The sequence below is a fragment of the Parasteatoda tepidariorum genome, chromosome 7 (assembly GCF_982258835.1).
Source record: "Parasteatoda tepidariorum strain Cologne lab strain chromosome 7, Ptep-v5.0, whole genome shotgun sequence".
Lineage (NCBI taxonomy): Eukaryota > Metazoa > Arthropoda > Arachnida > Araneae > Theridiidae > Parasteatoda > Parasteatoda tepidariorum.
In genome coordinates, this window is record NC_141761.1 from 66,317,772 (window position 1) to 66,343,934 (window position 26,163).

The following is a 26,163-nucleotide window of genomic DNA, read 5'->3' on the forward strand; positions in this document are numbered from 1 at the left end:
CGCAACATTCAGGGGATAAAACGTTCGCCTTCCAATGAGGTGCCTACGTTCGAACCCCAGCAATGGCTGGTCGATACAAACTCCGCACCCGGCTCGCACCAACCGCAGTGCTGACGCAAAATATTCTCAGTGGTAGATGGATCATAGGTTATAGTGCTTTTGCCATGAGGGTAATCGTGGGAGGCTTTTGTGGTTTTCCTCTCCATGCAACGTAACTGCGGGTCTATAAAAAATGTCCTCCATAAAGGCCAAATTCTTCCAATATTTGATCCAGGAGTTCCCTTGTCTTTTAGAAATCTGGTTCAAAATTACAAGGCAGAGGAGTTAAACATTGAGTGTCGTAAACTCGAAATTAGGTCTGCTGTTCAAGGACAGTGGTAAAATAAAATAAAATATACAACACTATAATGAAGTTAATTTAGTCAATGTAAGATTTATACAAATTAGCTTCAGATCTTTTATATCCACTAAAACTATTGAAGAAAATCAAAAAGAGAAAAAAGAAGTAAGAAGGAGAAGAAAAAAAAGCGGAGCAAATGAGAGCCTCGACTAAGTGGGCAAAAACCTCTGGTGAACTGAGCATCAGTAACCCCATGGTCACAGGTAGAAGAACCGTCAAAAGCACTTATTGGCACATCAATCTATCGATACATGAATCCACTGTCACGAACATAAATTTTTCGAGAATTTTGTAATATTTATTAAAAAGAGACTTAAAATAAAAAATTTTTTAATCGCTATTAATTTTTTTTAAAGAAGATCCATTTTTGTAATTTTGTTGCGTTTTAGATAATTTATAATGCGAAACACTAGTAATTAAACCTTTTTATTATGACTCGCTTTATTCAACATTTAAACATTTTTTACTTTAAATAGTGTACTTTAAATGGTACAAAAAAAATTTTGACATACAATTTTATTGGTGTGTCTATTTTTCACAAACATAACATGTAAAATATTTTTGGCTTTGACAATTGAATATATTTATTCAAGTTATTTAAAAAAATTATAACAACATTGTTCAATTATTTTAAACACTTTTTAAGATAGAGATTTGAATTTCACCAACATTTAAATATGGTTTCATTTAAAAAACATACTAAGTGTTCATTTAATTATAGCTTTAGAAAATAGTTATTGCTTCTTGACTCCTTTTTCACTATTTTGTGAGAATAAATGATTAAATAAATAGAATATTATTAAACTTAGTCTCGACATGTTGGATTTAGGTTTATTTCTAGTTTTTTCCTTTATTCTTGGCAGATATGATATACATGTTTACTAATGATCCTAAAATTGTTATTTCTAAACTGCAAACACGAAAAAAATATTGGCATGCAGTTTATACTCTGAGAAATCACAATTACGTAATTTTTAGTTGTTAATTTTCCGCGTAAATTAAATTTGAAATTCAACCAAGGAATGTTGAATGTAAAGCTCTTCTGCATTTTCAAATTAGAAATTAGATAAGTCGAAATAAATTTGAACATCAATATATAGTTGAAGGATAAATATAAAATTAAAAACATTTTTTTCCCTAACATAGACCACTTTTGTTACAAATGCATGATAATTTCTTAAAGAGAAATTCAGATTTCAGAGAAGATTTACAAAATAGATTGTTTTTTAATTTCATTGATGGATAATAGATGAAAAGTTACATAATGAAATGTAGGATAATATTATATGCAGTTTTGGAAGCTGAATTCCTTTAAATTACTCGTGCGTTTTAAAACTATTACCCCATTCAGATCAAATAGATTCAAGATCACACGGCTACATATTATCTATTTTGATAATTCGGTCTATTTTTATACAATTTAGAAGAATGATAAGTTCTTTTACAAATGCCGCTTCCGTTCTTAAGTAAGACAACTAATTTGATTTGACTTCCTTGTAAAGTAAAAATAGAACATTTCTAGTTGCTATTCGTTTCTGATTTAAATCCTCATATTATATCTTTATAAGCTAGTTGGACAACTTTTATACAACACTAATATAATGTTTTACAAAAAAGAAATGAATATATATATATATATATATATATATATATATATATATATATATATATATATATATATATATATATATATATATATATATATATATAATACACACATAATAAAGACAAAAATTATAAAAGGAGAGAGAGATTAACGAAGAAATTTAAGAATAATAATAATAAGTTTCATTAATTGTGTATAAGCTGTTGGTACATAGAACTCATAAAATAAGAAAAAATATTTAAGAAAAATGCTTTTAAAAATATTCACAAATTTGAAATTTTTAAAAAAATTGGGAAAATAAAATAAAATAAGGAAAAGATACAATCTCGTCATCCGCTTGGTGGATATAATTCCGCACACGGCTCGCTAGGATCACAATGGAGACCTAAAATATCCTCATTGGAAGAAGGATCATGGGTTCGAGTCCCATTGCGGGGTTTTCATCTACATGTAATACAAATACGGGTTAGCTCCATCAAAAAGTCCCCCATGAAGGCAAATTTCTCCCAGTGCTTGATCCGAAAGTTCCCTGTCTTCTGGATTGAGTTCAAAATGACATGGTTACGGAGTTGTAAATTGGTAGTCATAAACTCAAAAACTAGGTCGACTGTTCAACGACGATGATGAAAAGTTGCGTTAAATGGTGGTGGATACCGTGAGATTTGTATAAAAAAGAAATATTCATCTTAAAATCTATCAATCATCTTTTGTTGCTAGTTACAGAAAATTAGTTTTACAAATATATATATATATATATATATATATATATATATATATATACATATATATATATATATATATATATATATATATATATATATATATATATATATATATATATATATATATATATATATATATATATATATATATATATATATATAAGCTTTAAAACCAATTAAAGTAGCTACTCCAACCTTTTCTAAAACACTGAACTCGTGTGTTTATAGCATAAACTTTTACTATCTCCCTCTTTCTTTTTTAATTTCGTAATTTTGTTGTGCAAATAAAGCAACTTCAATAAAATCATTTGTAGATGACCATCGGAAGCAAAATCATCCTTTGCATCACTTAAGTGCAGTATTATTCAGTTATGTTCATGCTAATGTTTTTTTTTTATTTTTTATTGCAGAATAGGGGTGAAGGCCTAGACATGAATGTTCAAGATGCTTGGGCTCAAGGAGTTACTGGGAAAGGAATAGTTGTTACAATTCTCGATGATGGACTCGAAAAAGATCATCCAGACATTGTGAAGAACTATGTAAGATCTTCAATCCTATTTGTTAAACATTAAAGATTAGTTTTCATTGTAGACGTTTAAGCATAGGGCCGTATACAAACGTGGTTTTATTTCATTGTAAAGATTTATTTTCACAGTTTCTGTTTGCTAAAAGTGCCTTTGGAAGATATTTTAAATTATTTAAGTCAAATATCCCAATTTATTTTAAATATATACTTAAAATAAAATAAAAACGATGTTAAAATATCTGTTTTTTTTATTGTCCGTTTAAATTTCGAAATAACTGTATAAATCACCACGTTGAAATTTTAGATAAGCTTAGTAACGGCAATCGTACTTATACTGTAATAATTTTACTGTAAAATACGTTAAAAGTTCAATTTTGTCTGTTTGTATTTTTTCTTGTTTGTCGTATTACGATTGACCTCAGTTGAAATGATTTTATTGTAAAGTAAAGAAAGGTACTTTTTTATGAATTGCATAAAAAGAATAAAATTTTACTTTATGTTTAAATATGCAGGTTTTTGTTTTTGTTTTGGAAGAGTACAGCAGAATATGAAAATGTTTAACAGTTGTGTTTATCAAATATTGTTGAAAAGACATGGATAATTATGTTGAACGATTTATCGTCTTTTTACATGCCTTTTCAATATTTCAGAACAACGTTCAATGCGATTTTTTTATATTACATAAGAGGATGAGAGTTGATAATTATCGTTGCTCTTTAAAGGATTCACGGATGATTATTGTTTATCCATCTATATTTTAAATAATCGCATATATATAGTTTCCAGACTGTGAAAATTCTGACTAATTACGGTAAAATATACCCGCTCTCAGGGTGGCGGTATTTTATACCGTAAAATGCATTTTTACGAAAACGTGTAACGGAAAAAATTTGATAATTGGTAATTTTTACAATAATAATTACCGCAAATTTACTGAATCCCTCTAACTAAGTAAATCCGTAAAAATTATGGTTTAATATTTTACAGTAAAAATGGATTTACGGTAAAATGAATACGGTTTATACACCCAAACTACCAGTACATAATGCAGCAATTTGATTTTTGACAGTATTATTTTAGTGAGACGCATGTCATTCTTAAGACAACATTTTAAAGCAAAACTCCTAAAATTCGATTACATTTATCTCTTGTCCTAAAAATAATATCAAATATAATTTATACAACTAAATAACTATAACATTTTAGAAGTATTGTGTGTCCTTGTGATTGCATCTATCTTACTTTGCTTATTATAAAAACTATGTTTTAATTATGTTTAGGTTATTAATGAAATGCAGTTACATAAATCCATCGTTCGAAAATAAACACTTACAATTTACTGCAAAATTGAATCTGATATAACGCAGTTTAACTCAGATTGTTCATTATTTTTCAGTTTAAATATCATCATTATTCTTAAAAATTTGCAGTATCAATTTTTTCAATGAAAATATTATATAAAATTCGTAAATAATCTTATAAATATCGTATGTAAGGATTCTCTATTAGAAATTGCATTGTATAATTATTTTATTTTGCAGTGCAATTAACATAAACATAGATATTAGGCTAAATACTAGACACATCAAAGCAAATGTTTAGATTAACTTTGAGTGAGTTGGAGTTACCAAAATGTTAAAAATATATATTTATGTTTTGAAATTTGTGCAATTCTGTTTCGTCTTTACGTATTCACTTGATAGATTTTCAAAATAAGTTTCGATTCCCAATTAGAGGAAATAAAGTGTAACTTTTGTGACGTAAATTATTGTTGTATACAAGATGTCTTTGAAAGATATTTTTTTGCAGTATGATATATGAAACTTCTTCGATATTCCTAAAAATTAAAACCTCACAGAAATTTGAAATTCATTTTTTTTTTCAAATTTATTTTATTTCAAATACCAACTTCTAATTAATCATTACTTCTAATGAAAACTTCACTAGAACATAGTTAATTAAATTCCGTGTTTAATGGCAACTGCAATGTTTATAAATACTGGCTGTCTTTTCGAGCCATAAACTAATGAAACTTCATTGATTTAAAGCATAAATTAATTTTATTTCAAACAATTAATAAATTATTCTAGTTTGATATTTTTATGGTTCTCTAGTAAACAAACTGTTTGAAATAGTTCAAGATGATATTTAAATTTCTATATTTAATTATTCTATATTTAATTATTCCATTTTTTAACTTCTATACATACTTTTTAGGATAAAGATGCGAGCTATGATGTAAACAATCATGATGGCGATCCTCAACCACGATACGATATCATTGATTCAAATAGGTAAGGTAGAAACTGATTTGCATTCGAAAATTTTTATGAAATAAAATTTTATCACACTGTTGGAATTCCTATTCTGAAATTACGGTAAAATAACAGGCAGCAGTCTGTTCATCTGATTAACCAGAAAGTTTATGGTTAGAAACATTTCTTTACCTTTACGGTTTTGAAACTGTTTACAACTGGGAAGGTTAAAAATCTGTGAATACTAAACCATACGCTTTTGTAACCATTTACAACTACCATAGTTTCTAAATCATAAAAATAAAACTTTTTACGCTACGCTATTTATGCGGGATTGATAGTTTGGTATTCTATTAGTCCAGAAGAATGCAGGACACTATTCATGTATTCAAGGAATGGGAAAAGTAATGCTGTGTTAAAGATGGGATTCGAACCCCTGTTCAAACCTGTCATGAAACAGACCAATTACCCCTCTCAGCTACAGTATGTACTCAGCTGCACGGAACAAAATGGTTTCGTAATGTGAGCCTAGTTGGTACCAATAGAATTTTGATTGTTAAACAGTTTTAGGTTAAAACAATCAATAAAGGCTTTTTCTCACTCATAAAAGTTTGAATACCATCTTATTTATAGTTATCTGACTGTTTTGATTGAATATGGTAAGATAACAATTAAATAAATTGCTTCTTCTTCTTCTCATTGGCACGACAGCCCAGGATTGGCCTTGGCCTTCTCAACAAGCCTATGCCAAGGCATTCTTCCCTTAGCCAAGGTTCTCCAGTTAATTATCTTTAAAATTTGTAGGTCCTTTTCAAGGCAGTCTAAAAATCTTAGGTTTGGTCGTCCTCTTTTTCTTGTACCTGTTGGCCTGGCACAGAAAACTTTTTTGGTTGTCCTGCTATCCTCCATTCTTATAATGTGGCCTGCCCATTTAATCCTTTGAATTTTGATAAATTTAATGACATCAGGTTCTTTATATGCTTTGTAGAGTTCCGTATTTGATCTTCTAAACCAGGTACCGTTTTCACTTATTCCACCAAAAATGCTTCGCAGTACTTTTCTCTCAAAACTAGCTATCATGTTTTCATCTCCACGGGTCATTGTCTAGGTCTCACATGCGTATATAAATAAATTTCTATTTAACCATTTTTTTCGAGGAATTACTAACAGTGTAAACATTTCTTCTTGATTAGGTGTTTCAATTAAAAATGATATTTGTATTACTTTAAATAATAAATAGCGGTTTTAGTTAAAAATGATGATAATGTTTTATCTTTTATTACTGAAGCTAATGTTTTATCATTTTCAGACACGGTACGAGATGTGCTGGTGAAGTGGCGGCTAACGCAAATAACAGCATTTGTTCAGTTGGAGTTGCCTATGATGCTTTAGTAGGAGGTAAGTTTAATTTTTTTTTTAATTTCTTAATCAACTCATAAACTACTGTATTTTTATTAAAATTAAGTTTTTATGCACGGAGAAGAAAATGGTAACATTACCGTACTGTATAGTACTGTGTAAAATAAAAAAAAACAACATAATTTTGACAATTAAAACCAATATATACGGTATTTAAGCCATTCATTTGGTAATTATGTTCATATGGTAACTGTTTACCAGAAATTCTGGTTTTCAAAATCCTAATTCTCATTACCTCACACTTCGCAAGAAACACAAAACTGAAAAGTAAATTTAACCGAATAAAGGGGTTTTATGCCGTGCTCTAAGATATCATGATAAAATTACCAAATTATGCCACATTTACCGAATTTTACCACACATTATGAAACCATATTTCATTGATAGTTTTACCAAAAGTCATTATCAAAGCTCTTCGGTAAGAATTACCGAGTTTTTAAGTGTTCCCATAGTGACAGAAATACATTACATTCTACCAAATTCTGGTTGTTGTGTTTAAGCTATTTTTCTCAGTGCAGAAGATAACTAGCTTAAATCGAATATAATACTTCAAAAAGATGGTTTGACTGCTTATTTTAAATAATGATTTAGTTTACATGACTGTAAATATCCGGGTACTCTTGGGCCGCTTCCCTATAACGAACTGGTTTTAAGCCTGCCTTTGATCAGGTACTCTTATTATCTAAATTATCTTAATTTCATCTTAATTCTAATAATATTCCAGTTATCACTACCGAAAATTGTGTTTAAATTGGTACAGCATCGGGCTTTTAATCGTATTTTAAAGATGCAGCAATTAATTTATAAGCTAGACAAATCATTAAATTACTTTAAAACAGCTATTTTTGCGTCTATTTTAATGCAATTTTTAACAATAATTGTTAGAACACATAGAATTATGATGTAATTAAGATAATTTAGATAAGTAAATTTAATTGTTAAAGCGCATGCGTAGTTAAGAATAGAGAAGCACCCCTAGCGACGTTTGCTGATATTTTCGGTCATGGTTTCCTGTGCAATTCTTAATCCTCATGATGCTTCCTACCTCCTCTCGAAGTTTGTACCAGGATTTTAGAATCATTACGCATAATATTCATCAAAAAAATAGGCATTTTAAGCACGAACTGGAGCATTTAAATTAAGGCATGGTGGAAAATAATAAGTGATATTAGGGTGAACTTGCTTAGGTCGTAACTTTTAAGAAACCTAATGGTAATATTCGGTTAGCTAGGCTCAAAAAATTCAACAAATTATTTTTTAAATTTTTAGCAAAATATATATAAAAAAATAAAAAGTTGGTGGAGGTCTAAATTTTTTAGCGCTTTAGATCAAACGAAAAGTACCAAGTTAATACCGCAAATGACTCTTAAATGGAAACGAAATGTTTCGGGCTCTAATAATACTTCCAAACATCATTGGGTAAATTGAAACGCCATAAAGATTTTACTTCAGTTTAACAAATTGGAAAGAAAACAAATACGCAAAGGAAACAAAAATGTTTCGGGCTCTAATAATACTTCCAAACATCATTGGGTAAATTGAAACGCCATAAAGATTTTACTTCAGTTTAACAAATTAGAAAGAAAACAAATACGCAAAGGAAACAAAAATGTTTCGGGCTCTAATAATACTTCCAAACATCATTGGGTAAATTGAAACGCCATAAAGATTTTACTTCAGTTTAACAAATTGGAAAGAAAACAAATACGCAAAGGAAACAAAAATGTTTCGGGCTCTAATAATACTTCCAAACATCATTGGGTAAATTGAAACGCCATAAAGATTTTACTTCAGTTTAACAAATTAGAAAGAAAACAAATACGCAAAGAAAACAAAAATGTTTCGGGCTCTAATAATACTTCCAAACATCATTGGGTAAATTGAAGCGCCATAAAGATTTTACTTCAGTTTAACAAATTAGAAAGAAAACAAATACGCAAAGGAAACAAAAATGTTTCGGGCTCTAATAATACTTCCAAACATCATTGGGTAAATTGAAACGCCATAAAGATTTTACTTCAGTTTAACAAATTAGAAAGAAAACAAATACGCAAAGGAAACAAAAATGTTTCGGGCTCTAATAATACTTCCAAACATCATTGGGTAAATTGAAGCGCCATAAAGATTTTGCTTCAGTTTAACAAATTAGAAAGAAAACAAATACGCAAAGGAAACAGAAATGTTTCGGGCTCTAATAATACTTCCAAACATCATTGGGTAAATTGAAACGCCATAAAGATTTTACTTCAGTTTAACAAATTAGAAAGAAAACAAATACGCAAAGGAAACAGAAATGTTTCGGGCTCTAATAATACTTCCAAACATCATTGGGTAAATTGAAACGCCATAAAGATTTTACTTCAGTTTAACAAATTAGAAAGAAAACAAATACGCAAAGGAAACAAAAATGTTTCGGGCTCTAATAATACTTCCAAACATCATTGGGTAAATTGAAACGCCATAAAGATTTTACTTCAGTTTAACAAATTAGAAAGAAAACAAATACTCAAAGGAAACAAAAATGTTTCGGGCTCTAATAATACTTCCAAACATCATTGGGTAAATTGAAACGCCATAAAGATTTTACTTCAGTTTTACAAATTAGAAAGAAAACAAATACGCAAAGGAAACAAAAATGTTTCGGGCTCTAATAATACTTCCAAACATCATTGGGTAAATTGAAACGCCATAAAGATTTTACTTCAGTTTAACAAATTAGAAAGAAAACAAATACGCAAAGGAAACAAAAATGTTTCGGGCTCTAATAATACTTCCAAACATCATTGGGTAAATTGAAGCGCCATAAAGATTTTACTTCAGTTTAACAAATTAGAAAGAAAACAAATACGCAAAGGAAACAGAAATGTTTCGGGCTCTAATAATACTTCCAAACATCATTGGGTAAATTGAAACGCCATAAAGATTTTACTTCAGTTTAACAAATTAGAAAGAAAACAAATACGCAAAGGAAACAGAAATGTTTCGGGCTCTAATAATACTTCCAAACATCATTGGGTAAATTGAAACGCCATAAAGATTTTACTTCAGTTTAACAAATTAGAAAGAAAACAAATACGCAAAGGAAACAAAAATGTTTCGGGCTCTAATAATACTTCCAAACATCATTGGGTAAATTGAAACGCCATAAAGATTTTACTTCAGTTTAACAAATTAGAAAGAAAACAAATACTCAAAGGAAACAAAAATGTTTCGGGCTCTAATAATACTTCCAAACATCATTGGGTAAATTGAAACGCCATAAAGATTTTACTTCAGTTTTACAAATTAGAAAGAAAACAAATACGCAAAGGAAACAAAAATGTTTCGGGCTCTAATAATACTTCCAAACATCATTGGGTAAATTGAAACGCCATAAAGATTTCACTTCAGTTTAACAAATTAGAAAGAAAACAAATACGCAAAGGAAACAAAATTTAGAAACATGATAAACGCATAAAAGTAAAATAGAAAAGAATGAGCTAATAAAAGAAATATAATATTTGAAGTCAAATCTCTGAAGTGATATAAAATCCTGCTATTTGCATTAATATCATTGATGTCCTGTCTCAATAATGTCTCAATAACAGACGTGGAACATCTGTTTGTCTATCTGCATGCCAGTTATTTAACTTATGATGAAAGATTCATGACACCATTTTGAACAGTAACATATTTTTCTGTTTGTTAAAACATACTGGATGATATGACAACTTTCTTCTATCGGTAAATTTCTGCTTCCGCTTCCCCGTTTAATATTAGGAAAGGGAGAATAGACAGCTTCCACAGATATGTAAATAAACTTTCACAGATTTTTTCATTGTTTGGATCTATTTTTTTTTTATTTGTAAATTTCAATGCAGTAACTAAAATTACAGTTATATTGGAAAAATAATTAGAAAACAACGGGAAAGTTATAGTAAATTTCTGAAGCATGTTTTGTTAAGCAAAAAAAAATATTTTTGCAACAGCCGGCCAGTTGGATTTCGGAGGTTAAGAATTCATTTTTTGTGGTCAATAGCATGATAGTGATCGGCATTGCGTCTCAGACGCTTTTAGTGTTCATAGAAAAAACTGACACTACCAATCTAAAGCTGGTTCCAGCCACCATTGAAGATTCATTCCCAATTCTAGACATTTACAACTTAGACTTTAGTACAATTAAATATTTGCAAATTTTCAGAATGTAATACTGGGCAGCATTTTTTCTTTTTTAGTTTTCTATTGCATGAGGTTTTTTTTAGAAAATCTTAGATCTTTTCGTATCGTTGGTTTTAAATCTGCAATCGGTTATTCTATGAAAGCCACTGTTTTTTTAATGTGGCATTTCTAAACCTATTTCTTGACGAAATATACAAGTTCAATAACGTTATGTGTAACAAGGTTCGAAAAATTTTGCGACAACCTTCTACTCGAGTTAAGGCACATATCGGAATTGAAACTACATAGCAACCCATGTCCAGAAATGTCGTTATACGCCACTAGGAGAGCTTCTTTATTATGAGCTGCTTTGATGTTGTAGATGTTATAGCGAAAGCAAATAAAAAGATTTTCAAACGGGAAGAAAAAAATTATTAAAAAACGCTTTTTTAAAAATATATATAATTTATTTATATATATATATATATATATATATATTTATATATATATATATATATATATATATATATATATATATATATATATATATATATATATATATATATATATATATATATATATATATATATATATATATATATATATATATATATATATATATATATATATATATATATATATATATATATATATATATATATATATATATATATGTATATATATATATATATATATACAATGATTATCTGTGATGTGGACAGGTGTACGGATGTTGGATGGTGATGTGACTGATGCAGTGGAAGCTCAATCCCTTAGTTTGAATCCAGCTCACATTGACATCTACAGTGCCTCTTGGGGGCCCGACGATGATGGTAAGACCGTAGATGGACCTGGTCCCCTAGCTTCTACCGCATTCAAAGAGGGTATTTTGAAGGTAACATATATTTTTTAAGAAAAGAAAATTCTGTAAAGAAAGGTCACAGTCATCGGTAACCTTTCTTTATTGTTCATTCAAAATATTTAAATTACTATTAATAACAGTTTAAATTTCTTTTTTTAAAGTTTTGCTGTAAAGCAATAATGAAAAATATTAAATTGTTTCGAATATAGACCATTATTTATAATCTACTCATTTTTCTTGAGTATTTAATATATTAAGAAATGAATAGTCCCAAATTTTTGAAATTTTTTTTCAACCATTTATTCTGGTGACACCTTCAGGCTCAGATCCTGGCAATTCACTGGTAAATTTTGCCATAGTCTAACGTAATATGAGGTAGATTTTTATACTAACTATTACTTTTTATGTTAACTATTACTTTTTATGTTCGATTCATGAATCGTTTTTATATTTTTAACATCGCTAACATTAGAACATCTTTTTCTGGATCTCTTTGTAATTCGTGGAACGTTTACATGTGGTGCATTATCGAGAAATTATATTGCAACCATTTATTGAATTCGGATGCTAAATTGTGAATAAGAAAAACTTTTAATCTAAATACAATATCAAAGCAGTTATTTAGGGAAAAAAATGGAAAAAATTTGAGCCCAGTGATAAGTTTTTCAGTCTGAAATGCCTTTCACTAATGATGGAAACCCAAATAATTAAGGTCTCTTAATGAGCTTTATTTCAGAACCTAAGATACCTTTTTTTCCTAATTGTGATAAATATTGGAGGATATTTAACAATAATATAATATATATTTCTTGTTATATTTCACTTGTTATTATACTGTTTATGTATTCATAAATACTCAAATAGGTTAAAGTAAGTGTAACATTTACTCGATTTAACTAAAACGTAGTATTCCTATTCCAAATAAGGGTTTCATTAGTTTTAGTGCTTCTGGTACTCCACTGATTTGGCAAAACATGTAGTGATCCTTAATCTACTGAACTGCTTAACATGATTTATGGTTGATTCAAATAATAAGAGATTTGGTCGAAATATAAATTTAATATAGAGATTCATTTTGCAAAATAGTGTACTTCGGTTTTAAATTTATGCTAATTCACTTTTTTTTAATTGTAACATTTAAAAAAATAATGTTTGTTCTAAGAAATTTAAAATTTCTGTTTTATGTTAAAGTATCATGATGTTTCAGGGTCGAAATGGTCTAGGATCCATCTTTGTATGGGCATCGGGAAATGGTGGACGAGAGCACGATAACTGCAACTGTGATGGTTACACCAATTCAATGTGGACGCTCTCTATAAGCAGTGCCACTGAGAATGGCCTGGTACCTTGGTACAGTGAAGCCTGTTCTTCTACGTTAGCTACTACATACAGCAGCGGATCCAATGGGGAGAGACAGATTGTAAGACATTCTCAAAAATTCATTACGTGTGCATACACTGTCTGAAATTCTGGTTCAAATTACAGTAGAAAGTACCAGCACTTTATGTGCATCCTCCTTAAAATTTATATTTACCATTAAATAAAATTTTACTGTAAAATATCAAACCGTAATTTTTACTGTTACTGTTAATTATTACTGTGTAAAAATCACGGTATATTAAATTTTTTGTACCGAATCTTGTTCTTGTAAAAACGAAATGCATGCATACAAAAATGCACAGATAGAAGTATGTTGCGGATTTTGTACTCAAAATTATTCTTGAACGTATCAATCGCTTACGCACTATTACTAGGTATAAAACAAGGTAGAGCGTTGAAAATCTTACCAACTTCTGCACTCAAATAATTCAGAGAAATTAGCGAAAACAAGACCTTTACATTAAAAAATAAATGAATGAAACTTACCATATGGTATTTTGATGAATTTTTGTAAGGTAAGAGAAACGCAACAAACTAACTTTTTTATGTGCAACGTATCATTATTTGGTACTCGTTGAAATTTTTTTCGGAACCAAATTATGCTTACACATTTAATCCTATTAAAGGCATTTAACGCTAATTAGTTTTATAAACCGCAGAATTACGAAATAAGTTTCAAAATCTTAATTACTCATAAAAAAGTTATGACATGGACAGATGAGTTGAGAATTTTAAATGTACAAGAACATATTTTGTATATTTTTAAGATATATACTTAATATTTAAAATTCTTAAAACTTAAAATAAAAGAATTGAAAAAAAAGAGGAAAATTAATAAGTCTACAGCGGTTCCTTACCTTTTTGATCAAAACAAGCATTGGGTCATTGAGATAATTTCTCTCTAAAAATATATATATATATATATATATATATATATTTTTTTTGTTCCGTGACTAGATGAACAAAATCTTATGAATGAAAAGCAATCAAAGATAAATTATCAAATATAACTTCATAAATTTCAATACTATAAATTAAAATTTAGAATTCGGATTTTGAATCGTCTTTTTATATATTTCTGATTTCTGGTAAAGTAACTAGTAATCATTCTTATGAAATAGTCATTCTTGTGAAATAGTTATTCTTGTGAAATAATAATTACTTAATAATTATAGGTGACAACAGATCTTCATCATGGCTGTACTTCAACCCATACTGGAACCTCAGCATCGGCACCCTTAGCTGCAGGCATATGTGCATTAGCATTAGAAGCAAAGTACATAAATTTTATTATGGCTATTCAATTTTAAATAATAGAATTCAAATTAATTTTATTTTTATTCGAATGAAATTTATTTTTATTTTAAAATGTTCACAAAGAAATTCTCTTATATGTTATTTAAAATTTCTTCCAAAAATATGTACGTAACCATTAATAGATTTCTTCTAATATCTTTCTATTTACCAATTTTTTTGTCCTCTTAACTTTTTGAATTACTAACTATATTTTAGTGCTGCCATCTAGAGAAAGTAACGATTACTATTTTCTGAAAGTAAAAATCATTGATTACATATTATTTATTTTGCTTGAAATGTTTTAACAATCTCAGAAAAGGTTTGTTTACTCAGAGAAAGTACGTTTCTGTGTCCGATTTCATAACCCACTGCCGGATTAGCAAATGGGCAAAATTAGGCGAATGTTTCTTCCCAATACACTATTTCTCTATTTAATAACATTGAAAAACCTGATTAGATATGAGGGGAAGATTGAAGGTTAAAATACGGTTTTTTACATGCAGAACCATTAATGGGTTAAAATTCTTTTCATCAGCACTAATTAATTAGCATATTCGAGGTCACCCCCCCCCCCCTTGAATCATTAAGATTGAGTCGCAGAACGTGAAGATCCGATCATTAGATCAAAAGTTATTCAAAGTGGTTCGTTTTTTATTTTGAGCACTGTGCGCACAAACATATAAACATTCTGCTTTACTTATATAGATTTTAGTTCTATTGTACGTAGAAAGTGCTTCTGTCATATTTTTATCTATCTGTGTATCGCATAACACCATGTAATAAATTTTACTATAGACAAAGATAAAAAATTACATTAACATCGCTTTTTGGATTTTATTTTTAAGTGTAAAGGAGTTATGCTGCAAAAATAAGTAATTTGTTCAACATTAAATTATATTTATAAAAATAAAAATTGTAAAACTTTGAAATAAATTGTAATTTACTTTAAAAAATTTATTTTTTAAACAAACTAACTCTTTAAAGCATTTCATAGCATTTTAAAGCATTACCACGTCCTTAAAATATCTTCTAAAATAAAATAAATAATCATTTGATTGCAAAATGCTTCATGAATTCAATTGAAATTTATAAAAGAAAACAATAAATACATCAATTTAACTAGAAGTTAAGTTATTGATGTAGCGTGGAAGTTTAAACCGTGAATTGATCATAAAATGCGTTTCCTTTTCATATGCTCTACTATAAAATTGGAAACTCCTTAGGTAATTAATTCCTTGTGGTTTCCATATTGCTATAATAGTCAAAACAAAACTCATTTTTATATTTTAAAACATTTAAGTGATCTGTACAATATTTTTTTTAAATATTTAATATAAATAAATATATTAGTGGCTTAATCAACCAATGTCAACCAATGTTAAACCAATGTTAACATTTATAAATGTCAAGAAATAAATTTTTGAAATTTATGAAATAATATATTATTAGGGTCATTCTCACTGAAAAGGTATAAATAGACTAAAAAAATTTCTTAAATTAAAGTAATTAAAAAAGTGATAAAAATTACATAAATGCCTTTATTTATTTTTGTTATATGTCCTTATAATAATGGTCAAGTTTTCTATTTTATTTTTTACAAGATTTAAAATATTTTAAATTCTGCCTTGTCCACGGAGGAGATGTAATAGTCAACGGAGGAGACATTTTATGTTATAAAATATAAAATGTCATTGAGGATTAATTCATTAATTATTGGGCACAACTGATATGAGTTTAACATTAATAAGTAAATAATAAAATATTTCATTATTAGAGATAGAGCTACTTCCGATTAATCATGCTGCTATGAAAGGAAACATCCATTTTTAACCTAGGTGTAAAATTTCTTAAATAATTCTTACTGAATATTAGTAAATTAAAATGTAAAGACTATTGAAATAAAAATTCAGACTCCACATGAAAGTTGAGTATTGAGGGTACTCTTTTGTGACCATTTTATGCAAGTTAAACATATTGTCATCCAAATAACGTTTTTGTTTTTTCTCTTTTCTTCTTGTTATTGTTCCTTTTTTCCCTGGGCACAAACGACTAGCTCTATCAATTTCTAGAAATTTAAGTACATTTAATCACGATTTTTCTGTTAAATCTTTTTCTGATACAAATTTTAAAGTTTCTTGCACTTTTTTTTTCTTTTACTTTCTTCAAACAATATAGGGTTTTCTTTTAATTTCTGTCCAGCTTGTCTCATACTAAGTTTTTTCTGTTCCCTTCTCTTTTGCATTTGAACATTTGATTGCTTTCTTTTCTTAAATTTTGGTTTTGCAATTTTTTTCCTAAAATTTGAAGAGAAAAAAAATGTTAAACATCACAGAAATTATTTAGAAAAATTGCCAATACTTACTTCTCCGATAAGAAAAAGTTAAACTTAATTGATTTTCTTTAAAAATAGAAACAAATTAACACATTTGTTCCATTTTAAAAAATATCAATTAAAAGAAAATAGTTTTTTAATTATTAAAATTGTATTATGGTTATCTAACACATTGTCTCTTACATTGACTGTGTCTTCTCCTCCGTGGACTTGTTATGTCCACGGAGAGGACGTCCACGGAGGAGACAAAAACTAGTTCTTGAATTTTTCTGATTTTCAATTTTAAAGTTAGAAAAATGGGGCAGTTCTTTTTGTTAAATATACTATTTTTGCAATCTGAAATTCATCTATCAAAAATAAAATAATTTTCTCTTACCTTCTTTATGATGTCCACGGAGTATAGAGTGAGAACTTTGCCAATCCCCAGTTTAACACAACAATCCAAAACTGACACCAAAGAGAACAAAAACAACTGATATTTAACATAAGAAAATGGAATGGTTACCCCTCCCAGCAGCTGTCTTATAGGGATTTCGCATATGCTGCCCTTTATTGCATATTTACAGAACTATATTAATTGTCCACGGAGGGAGACATCATTTTTGATGGACAAAGTTTACTAGTCATTTATTTTACAAAAATAATTTTTTTTAAAAATATTAAATAAAAAGTTACTATAAACATTTAACTAGATAAAACTACAAAAATCATTAAAATAACATTTAAATTGTTTAACAGGCATTAAAAATTATTTTGTGCCACAGACGTAGGGACGTCCACGGAGGGGATTTTGAAGTCATGTTTATTAAAAAATAAGAATGAAATATTAAATACATTTAGCAGAAATGCATATGATTTGTTAGTTAAGAACTTCACGAAAAATGATAAAGAAAAATATTAAGAAATCTGCTGTATTTTCTAATATTTATTACTCAGGGACTTAAAAAATCACCTTTTTGTGAGAATGACCCATTATTGTTATAAGTACGTTCGTTTCAGGAAGGAAAATTACCCCAGTGAATATGATTTTTGAAACTCTAGCTTAAAGATTTTTGTAATTCATACATTAGCAATGGGTGTTCTTGAATTAAGCCATAGGCATCATATTTTTTTCAAAAAATGCACATGAAATATTATTAATTGTATGATGTTATTTTCGATTTTCTATTTATAAGTATTTTTTATGTTTTAATATTCTTAACTATTTTCTCTGTTTAGCAAAATTCTTACTTGGCGAGATATGCAGCACATTGTTGTTCGAACTGCAAGAAAAGCGAATCTCCATGCAAAAGATTGGGCGATAAACGGCGTAGGAAGAAATGGTAGGAAATTCAATTTTTGTAAACTAAGCTATCACGTTATAGTTATAATTAACTTTTCTTTTCAGTTTAATTTGAATAATCGCAAGCAAATTTAAAAATATTATTCTGCTATTTATTTTTTTTAAAAATTCAATAATAATATCCGAATTTCCTAGCTGTTTCTTAGACAATTGTAATGCATAAAATAAAAGACATTGCATGAAGTTTTGAATAAACAGATATGATCTGAAGAGGGATATTATCTAATGACACTATATTAATTCATTGAATATATAACTTATTTCTTAATTTTCGAACAATTTATTTTTCATTTTCTTTTCAAACTTAAAATTCTGCTTTATGATGGTAAATGGAGTCAAATGAAGTTTAAAAAAATATCAACTTCACAGCACGTAAATCTAACACCGGCTGTGAAGGTTTTGAAGTTACTAAACATTCATAATTTTAAAACATAAGGGAAAAATTGTAAGACAATGCATTGAAGTTGAAAGGACTTATTTTGAATTTAAAACGAAAGCTGCCTATAAATTTATTTTAATTGCACCTAGTCGCACAAATTTTTCGGTGCACTGAAAAAAAATTTTTTTGGCAAAACGACTTTAAAAATTTTTTTTGCTGTTGGATTCGCTCATTTAAATGATTTTTTTTTCATTTTAATAAAATACATAGTATGTAAATAACTTCAAGCGTTTATTTTTCTAGTGAGTCATTCTTTTGGATATGGTCTTATGGACGCTGGTGCCATGGTTCGACTGGCAAAAAGGTGGCAGACCGCCCCTGTTCAGAAATTATGTGAAATTAGATCAAACCAAGCTGATAAGTAAGTTTTCCCATCATATATATATATATATATATATATATATATATATATATATATATATATATCAATTATATGTATAGTGCAAATATATCTTACCTCTTCAGTCTTATCTGATAATAAATGATTTGATACCAACAGATTAATTCCTGCCAAGAGCCATGTGGAGCTTACCTTATATGTACGTTGTGAGCACGTACGATTCCTAGAACATGTTCAGGCAAAGCTCACTTTAACTGCCATGAGAAGAGGAGACATTCATATCTATCTCACATCACCTATGGGAACCCGGTAAGATCAACATTATTCCATAGAATAAAACATGCTTTCATCAATTAGTCAACGCCAGATGTGAAATGCTTTTTTTTATAATTGCTTTCTAACAATTGCTTTCTCAAGCAAAATAAGTCTTGAAGTCTAATACAAAAAAAAAGGTATCCCCTGGGGTGGAGAGTGTCAGAAAATATAAAAAAGTGCGGGACATCTGAAGAACAGGCATTCACATCTTTCTCGCATCACCTGTTGGAACCCGGTACGTTCAGCATTATCCCATGGGGAAAAAAAGTTTATTAGTTAATATGGAGGACAGGACAGTTCCAGAGATGCTCGCTGTTCATGGCGACGAGTTTCTCTCACAAAATGCAGGTCAGGAGAGTCAGCAAGTCCAATATAGTGTAAATGTGCCTGTAGTCCAGTCAAGTATTCTGAAACACAAAGCCTCGATAGTTCTATAGGGAGGTTCCAGGAAACACCATGATGTTAAGAGGTTCTTTACGAAACACAAAGAATTCGTTCCCAGTAAAAAGTTATTTAATGGCTTTGAAAAAAAAAATCATAAAGTACTATGATACAAAAGCAGCTTAATTAGAGTAACTTAAGCCAATAAGTTTGAAAGCTCCATGAATTGATCTATGAGTTGTGTTCTACACGAGGAAAAGAGCAATTCAAAGTTTCGAATATCAACCCTACAAATTGTTAACAAACAACATTTAAAATTGTCGATAGAGGGTGTTGTTTTCTAAGTTACTAACATAGAGTTCTATAAAACTTACAATTTATCTTTCAAATCGTTAGAATGAAGTGTTAAACAGATAATAAAATAGAGACTTTGCACACCATTTGTCTCACGTTAATTGTAACGCATACCTTATTTTCTAACCCTTAGAAATATGGCGATTTATAGAAAAAATTGTGAAGTGCAAATAGCGTTAACGCTATGCAAAATCTCTCTAATGTTTCAAATGCCATATTTAGCCCAAGAGCACCAAAATTTCTATTGAATTACCAGATACTCTATAGAATGCTGGAAATTTATACATTCGCAGTATATTTATTAGTATTATGTATAGATGGCAGTATTTTTATATTAACTTATCGAAATATATTATTATTATAAATATATATACACGAATATAAGGTAAAATATCATCGTTCATCAAACCGAAACATTCTTATTTTCAGAACAATTAAGAGCCAGCCACGAAGTAATTTATCGAATATTTTCGTACCATCAAGTAATTTAGAGCGAGGAACATTGCTCTCAGCGTTGTTGCTAATTTCTAATTACATTTACGTATTTATATTATGTTGCAATTTAGTAGTCTAAAAGGATCATTAAATTTCTCTCCCTCCCTTAATCCTCCGAAATGGGCTTCTAATCCTACATCATCCCTTCATGTAGAATACACTAATTCCCATCATCAATAACTCTTAAAGGAGCTCACTTTTACTCAAAGAAATACAGATTGCTTAAAAAGAATAATGCTTTATTCCAAATCCCGTCTCTTCAGGGATTTGTTTCAGATTTCGTTTTAGTGTTGGTTTCTAAAGCAGTGCTAAAAATTGATTCAGTTAATTAGGAATAAATAGATTAGGTTTAAAAACGAGATGAAGCAAATTTTCGTGGAAATCGGAATTTAAACTAGTTTTATTGTTCCTTATCAAAGAGTTCCAAAGCATTCTTGACATCGGAAGCGGTATTGAGGAAAGGGATTTGTGAAATATTAGCGTGATATATACTATATTTGGGTAGGCGACTAAGTTCCTAGAATTTTTTTTTTTAAATTTCAACATTCATTTTGTCTACTTAACATCTATGTTTATACTTGATCGAGTTTCATAAAAATGGGAGTCAGCATGCTATAATTACTACTTTTATAACCGTTGTTGAACAGCCGACCAAATTTTGACTACCAATGTTCAACTTCCTAACCTTGTAATTTTGAGCCCAATTCAGAAAACAAGGGAACTCCTGGTTAAAATTTCTGAGAAATTCGTCAACTTTTTGATAGAACTAATTATCATTTGCGTTGCATCCCACGGTTTGTATGATGGCAAGGGGACTCTAATCTATGATCCGTCTACAACAGATGATATTTTATGTCAGCACTGTGGTCGGTGCGAGCCGGGTACGGAATTCGTATCGATCAGCCATCGCAGGGGTTTAAACCTGGGTCACTCATTGGAAGGCAAATGCTCTATCCCGTAAGCCACTACGGCTTACGGGATAGTTATTATTACGGGCTATTTATAAGTTCAATAGCAGTAGAGTGTGTAGGAGTTTAAAAATCTTGTATTTTGTTCGCCATGGCGCCTAAAGAAACTAGGGTGGCGCCCGTAATTTAAATATTTTTAAACGGTTTCTTAGACTTAAAACTACGAACGATTTCTTAGACTTAAAGCTTCGTTTAAAATTAATAAACGAATAAGAAAATAATTTTTTTTAAAAATAAGACATCAAATTAGAACATTATAAAGTAGAAGATAGGGTATACTTTGTGATATAATAAAAAGTCCTATTAAAAATTATAATACTGTAACAGAATAACGACAAAAATTTTAAGCTTAGTTTCTGTCTATGTATTAATTAATTGTTATTTTAATGTTATTATTTCAGCTCTACCCTTTTAGCTCAGCGTCCAATAGATGGCTCTCGTGCTGGCTTTCAAGCCTGGCCTTTTATGACCGTCCATAACTGGGGAGAAAACCCTGATGGCCTTTGGAAGTTAGAAGTACATAATGAAGGTCGATTTTATGGTATGAATGAGACATTCCCCCATTGTTTGAATGCGATTTTTTTTGTGGATAATTTGCTTAGTAATTTACTTACATATTTATTTACTTTTTAATTTATATTGCTTAACATTTCTCAATAATTAAATAATATTAATAATAATAATAATAACTTTTAAATATAAGCCTTCTTGAATGCTGTGGTGTATTAAGATTTAGTTTGTTATAGATTTTTTTTTCTTGACAATCAGCATCAAAATGAATATTTGAATTTGTAATTTGTGTTTTTTTTTCATATTAAAACTATATGCCCATAGAAAATTAAGACATTAGAATATATTTTAATTTTAGTTTCGGATAGTTGTACATTACAGCCCAATTGTACAGTTTTAATACTTGTTGTTGCTTATTCCACTTGGCCCAGAACAAGGCTAGACCAAGTCCAACTGACCGTTCACCGACAGAAAGTCATATACCATCGCTGGACCCTCCAAGATAAAATTCTTCTCTAGCCCCATACAGGACAGCAAATGATCAGGTGTAGCCTGGTGCACATTACATTTTAGGCATACAGGGAAAGTCTTCTGACCCTGAACAAATGTTAGTCCGTGGGTATGACCACTGATTAGTCTTGTGACAGCCGTCTACAGTTTCCTATCACCTTTTAGCTCCAGGGCAGCCCCAGGACTATTTTGTTGATACCAATCATGACTAGGTGGAATCTTCCAAGTCCTGTTATAGTCCTGGCCTTTACTTTTGCATAGATTTCATTGTATGTTAGAAGGCCACTACTATCTATAAGATCATTAGAGCCCTCCTTGGCCAGTTCATTGGCCAGATCATTAAAGTAAAGGTTTACGTGGGAGGGGATATATATTTGTGTGGAGATTAATATTTGTGTTATTGTTGTGTTAAGTTTTGTGTAACAATTTAAACTGAGTTCAAAAACACATGTACTTCATAATACATATTTCATTGAAAGCACTAAAAATGATTATACATTACAGACAGATCTTTCAGTTCTATAATTTGATAATACCGTTGTCAGTACCGAGCCGTAGTAGTTAATTCCATATCACCATTATATTTATTTAGTGATATTTCTGTATTTCCCTTTATTCTGTGTCTTCACTCTGATTATGGTGTAGCACTGAAACGACAGTTTGCGCTTTTCAACTATTTAATGTGTGCTTTATACATTGTTTTCCATTCATTATATGTTTCACTTAAAGTAATAAATTTGGTTGCATTTAATTGTAACAGGAAATTATTAATAACTATTGTCTATTGGTAATTATGATGAATTATGTACATTTATCCCTGTAACCAGTTATTATTAGCAATTGCAAATAAAGTTTGACACTTTTTAAATTTTATCCGTAATTATAAATAGTAATTGGTAATAATTGAAGTTAACCATGAAAATTATTATTAATAACTAGCATTTAATTCTGAACAAAATTCTGTGGTAGTTACACTGCAAAAAATTGCTCAAATTAAGGTATTAAGTAACGGCACTTTGGGCGTGTTATCCGTAAAAATACGTTTTACTGTAAAATATTATACTGTAATACCTACAGTAATATTTATTTAAATAGAGTAATTCAGTGATTTTAGGTTCATTATTACCGTAAAAATGACGGTCTATCAGATTTTTTGTTCCGTAACATGTTCCGGTAAAAATGGACTTTTCGAAAAAAAGTACCGGCACCCTGAATACCTGTACGAACCCTTTGCATCGTGTGTCTACTTTCAGCCGCCAATGATTTTTTTACCGCTCCAATCGTAATCTGCTCTGAGCCGGTACAGCAAAGAAATTTCCTAATCTCATAGTGTATTATATAATACTGACTGGATAATATGTAGATGTGAAAAATTCTAAATAAAAATTGTACAAATTTTGCTTAAAAAGCCTTTTTCTTCGTGAAAACAGAATTATATTTTGTTCAAAAAAATTTTATTCCGATCAATGCCAAAGATGTGTACAATTTTAATGCATACACAAATGGTTAACAATAACCATCAGTGAAATGGACAAATCATCAAAATTAATTCAGTTTTAACCGATTTATATGGTTATTATTATTAACAACTGATTAAACATTTGAATTGTTTAAATAAATGCAATTTCGTGATACTTGGGATAAAAAAATTTAGTTAATTATTCTAGGGAATTAAATCTTTATTGTACTTTTGCAATTACTTTATCTTGGTATAATTTGGTATAAGGATTTTAAAAAACTGAAATTATTTTTGCTAATGAAGCGACAGTTTTCCTAAAGTGACATTTTTAGCCTATTTTATGTTAAAATATACAAGTTTATCAACGTTATATATAATAGTTAGTCTCGCAAATATTACGGCAAATATCTAAGAAAGTTAAGGCACATCATCAGATTAAAACTACATAGGAATTCATGGCCAGGATCATATAGATCACCATACCCCTATATCACCATACGCCGATAAAGACGCTTGCCTAGTAGGAAATGTTTTTTTTTTGTGTGTTTCTGAACTGGTCATAATAAGGAAGTCCCCCTCCCTGAATACGATGACATACCCAGGCATGGTTTCCAATGCAGTTTTAATCTTGATTATGTAGTCTATCTCCTCTAGAAGTTTGCCCCAACATTTATATGACAAACTAAAGTCTTTAAGCGTATATATTTCGTCTGAAATTAGACTGAAAATGTCATTTAAAATAATTATAGTTTGGGGAGGGAAACCGATTGCAGATTTCAAATGAGTGGTGCGAAAATAACTTAGATTGTTTTAAAATATCGCATTCATAATTCTCTTTGTTATTAATCTTTTAGTGTACTCACTTTTAATTTAGTTATATGTCTCCTTTTAGCAGCAAAATGTGTTTTGCCATTTCAGTCTAATGCATGCTCTCAGCCACTATAGTACATAAAGAACCATAATACCAAAAGAAAAGTGTTATTTAATATAAAAAATTGAAACTTTTGACATGTTTGTAAAGATCATTTCATAGCTATCAAGGGTGCAGACTGATAAATTATAAAATTACTACGCATAAAAAAATACGTTCTATTTACAGGGCGAGCTACATTGAAAGAATGGTATTTGCATTTATATGGAACCACAGAAAATCCGGATTCCCGTCCTTTTACTACAAGTAGCCCAACTACATCTCCAACCACTACTACTTCCACCTCTACCACTATAACAACACCTTCCCCTAAGCCTAAGACAACAACTTCTAAGCCAAAGAATCCAAAAGTAAAAGCTCCACCATGGCCTAAGCCTACATCACAGTATTATCCACTAACAACTGCCAAATTACAAGTGTATCCAATGGAGGACGGATACAATAGGGGTGATAGTGCAAACGAACTTTCCATATCCAACCAGCCCCCGGAAAAACAAGATTCAGGTATGAAAATATTTAATTTTGGGTACGAAATAAAATATTTGAACTGCTTTATAGCAAACAGTTGTTGTATATTATTATTTATTGAGAACAAAAAACATCTTTAAATTAGATTCTGACTGACGTGTGCAGCCTAAACTAGATTTTAGTGAATAATATAAATCAGCATTTTTATTATTCACGGTGACAGTATAACTAGGTCATGTTTATAAAAGCATGCTTAAAAAGATGCAATTATCTTTAAAATAAATGCATAGTTTCATTATAGCCTCCATACTTTCTCAGTACTAATTCATGGCTACATCTTTTAGTTTATTCGTCATAAAAGTTATCCATATTGACTTTCAATCTATTTTTCTTAACCAAAATACGCCTTGAGAAACCATACACATTGGCTTTTATTTTACTTGTATTAACCAAAAGGCGTCGTGAAAACTATCCATATTGACTTTGAATTTACTTGTATTAACCTAAATACGCTGCTAAAACTATCTACATTGACTTTAAATTTTATTGCGTTAAATAAAAATAACTATTTAAACTTCGCATTAAAGTCTCAATGAAACTCGTGAAAGGTGCAATTGTCGTCAAAAGAAATGTGTAGTTTCATATAGCTCTTACACTTTCTTAGTGCTAAGTCATGGCAGCATCTTTTAATTTATAAGTCATAAAAACTATCCTCA

The 26,163-nt window shown here is 29.4% G+C and overlaps 1 protein-coding gene across 2 annotated transcripts in view; it reads left to right on the top strand.

Moving 5' to 3' along the window:
- The window catches only part of LOC139426087 (furin-like protease 1, isoforms 1/1-X/2), a 192,961-nt gene that overhangs the window by 145,453 nt on the left and 21,345 nt on the right, over positions 1-26,163 (top strand). For both annotated transcript variants that reach the window (XM_087167959.1, XM_087167960.1), the window contains exons 4-14: positions 3,139-3,267; positions 5,472-5,548; positions 6,819-6,907; positions 11,788-11,960; positions 13,135-13,347; positions 14,483-14,583; positions 18,154-18,257; positions 18,960-19,077; positions 19,216-19,365; positions 21,971-22,110; positions 25,148-25,483. In XM_087167959.1, coding sequence (XP_087024085.1) covers positions 3,139-3,267; positions 5,472-5,548; positions 6,819-6,907; positions 11,788-11,960; positions 13,135-13,347; positions 14,483-14,583; positions 18,154-18,257; positions 18,960-19,077; positions 19,216-19,365; positions 21,971-22,110; positions 25,148-25,483 — 1,630 coding nt within the window. The remainder of the gene's footprint in view (positions 1-3,138; positions 3,268-5,471; positions 5,549-6,818; positions 6,908-11,787; positions 11,961-13,134; positions 13,348-14,482; positions 14,584-18,153; positions 18,258-18,959; positions 19,078-19,215; positions 19,366-21,970; positions 22,111-25,147; positions 25,484-26,163) is intronic.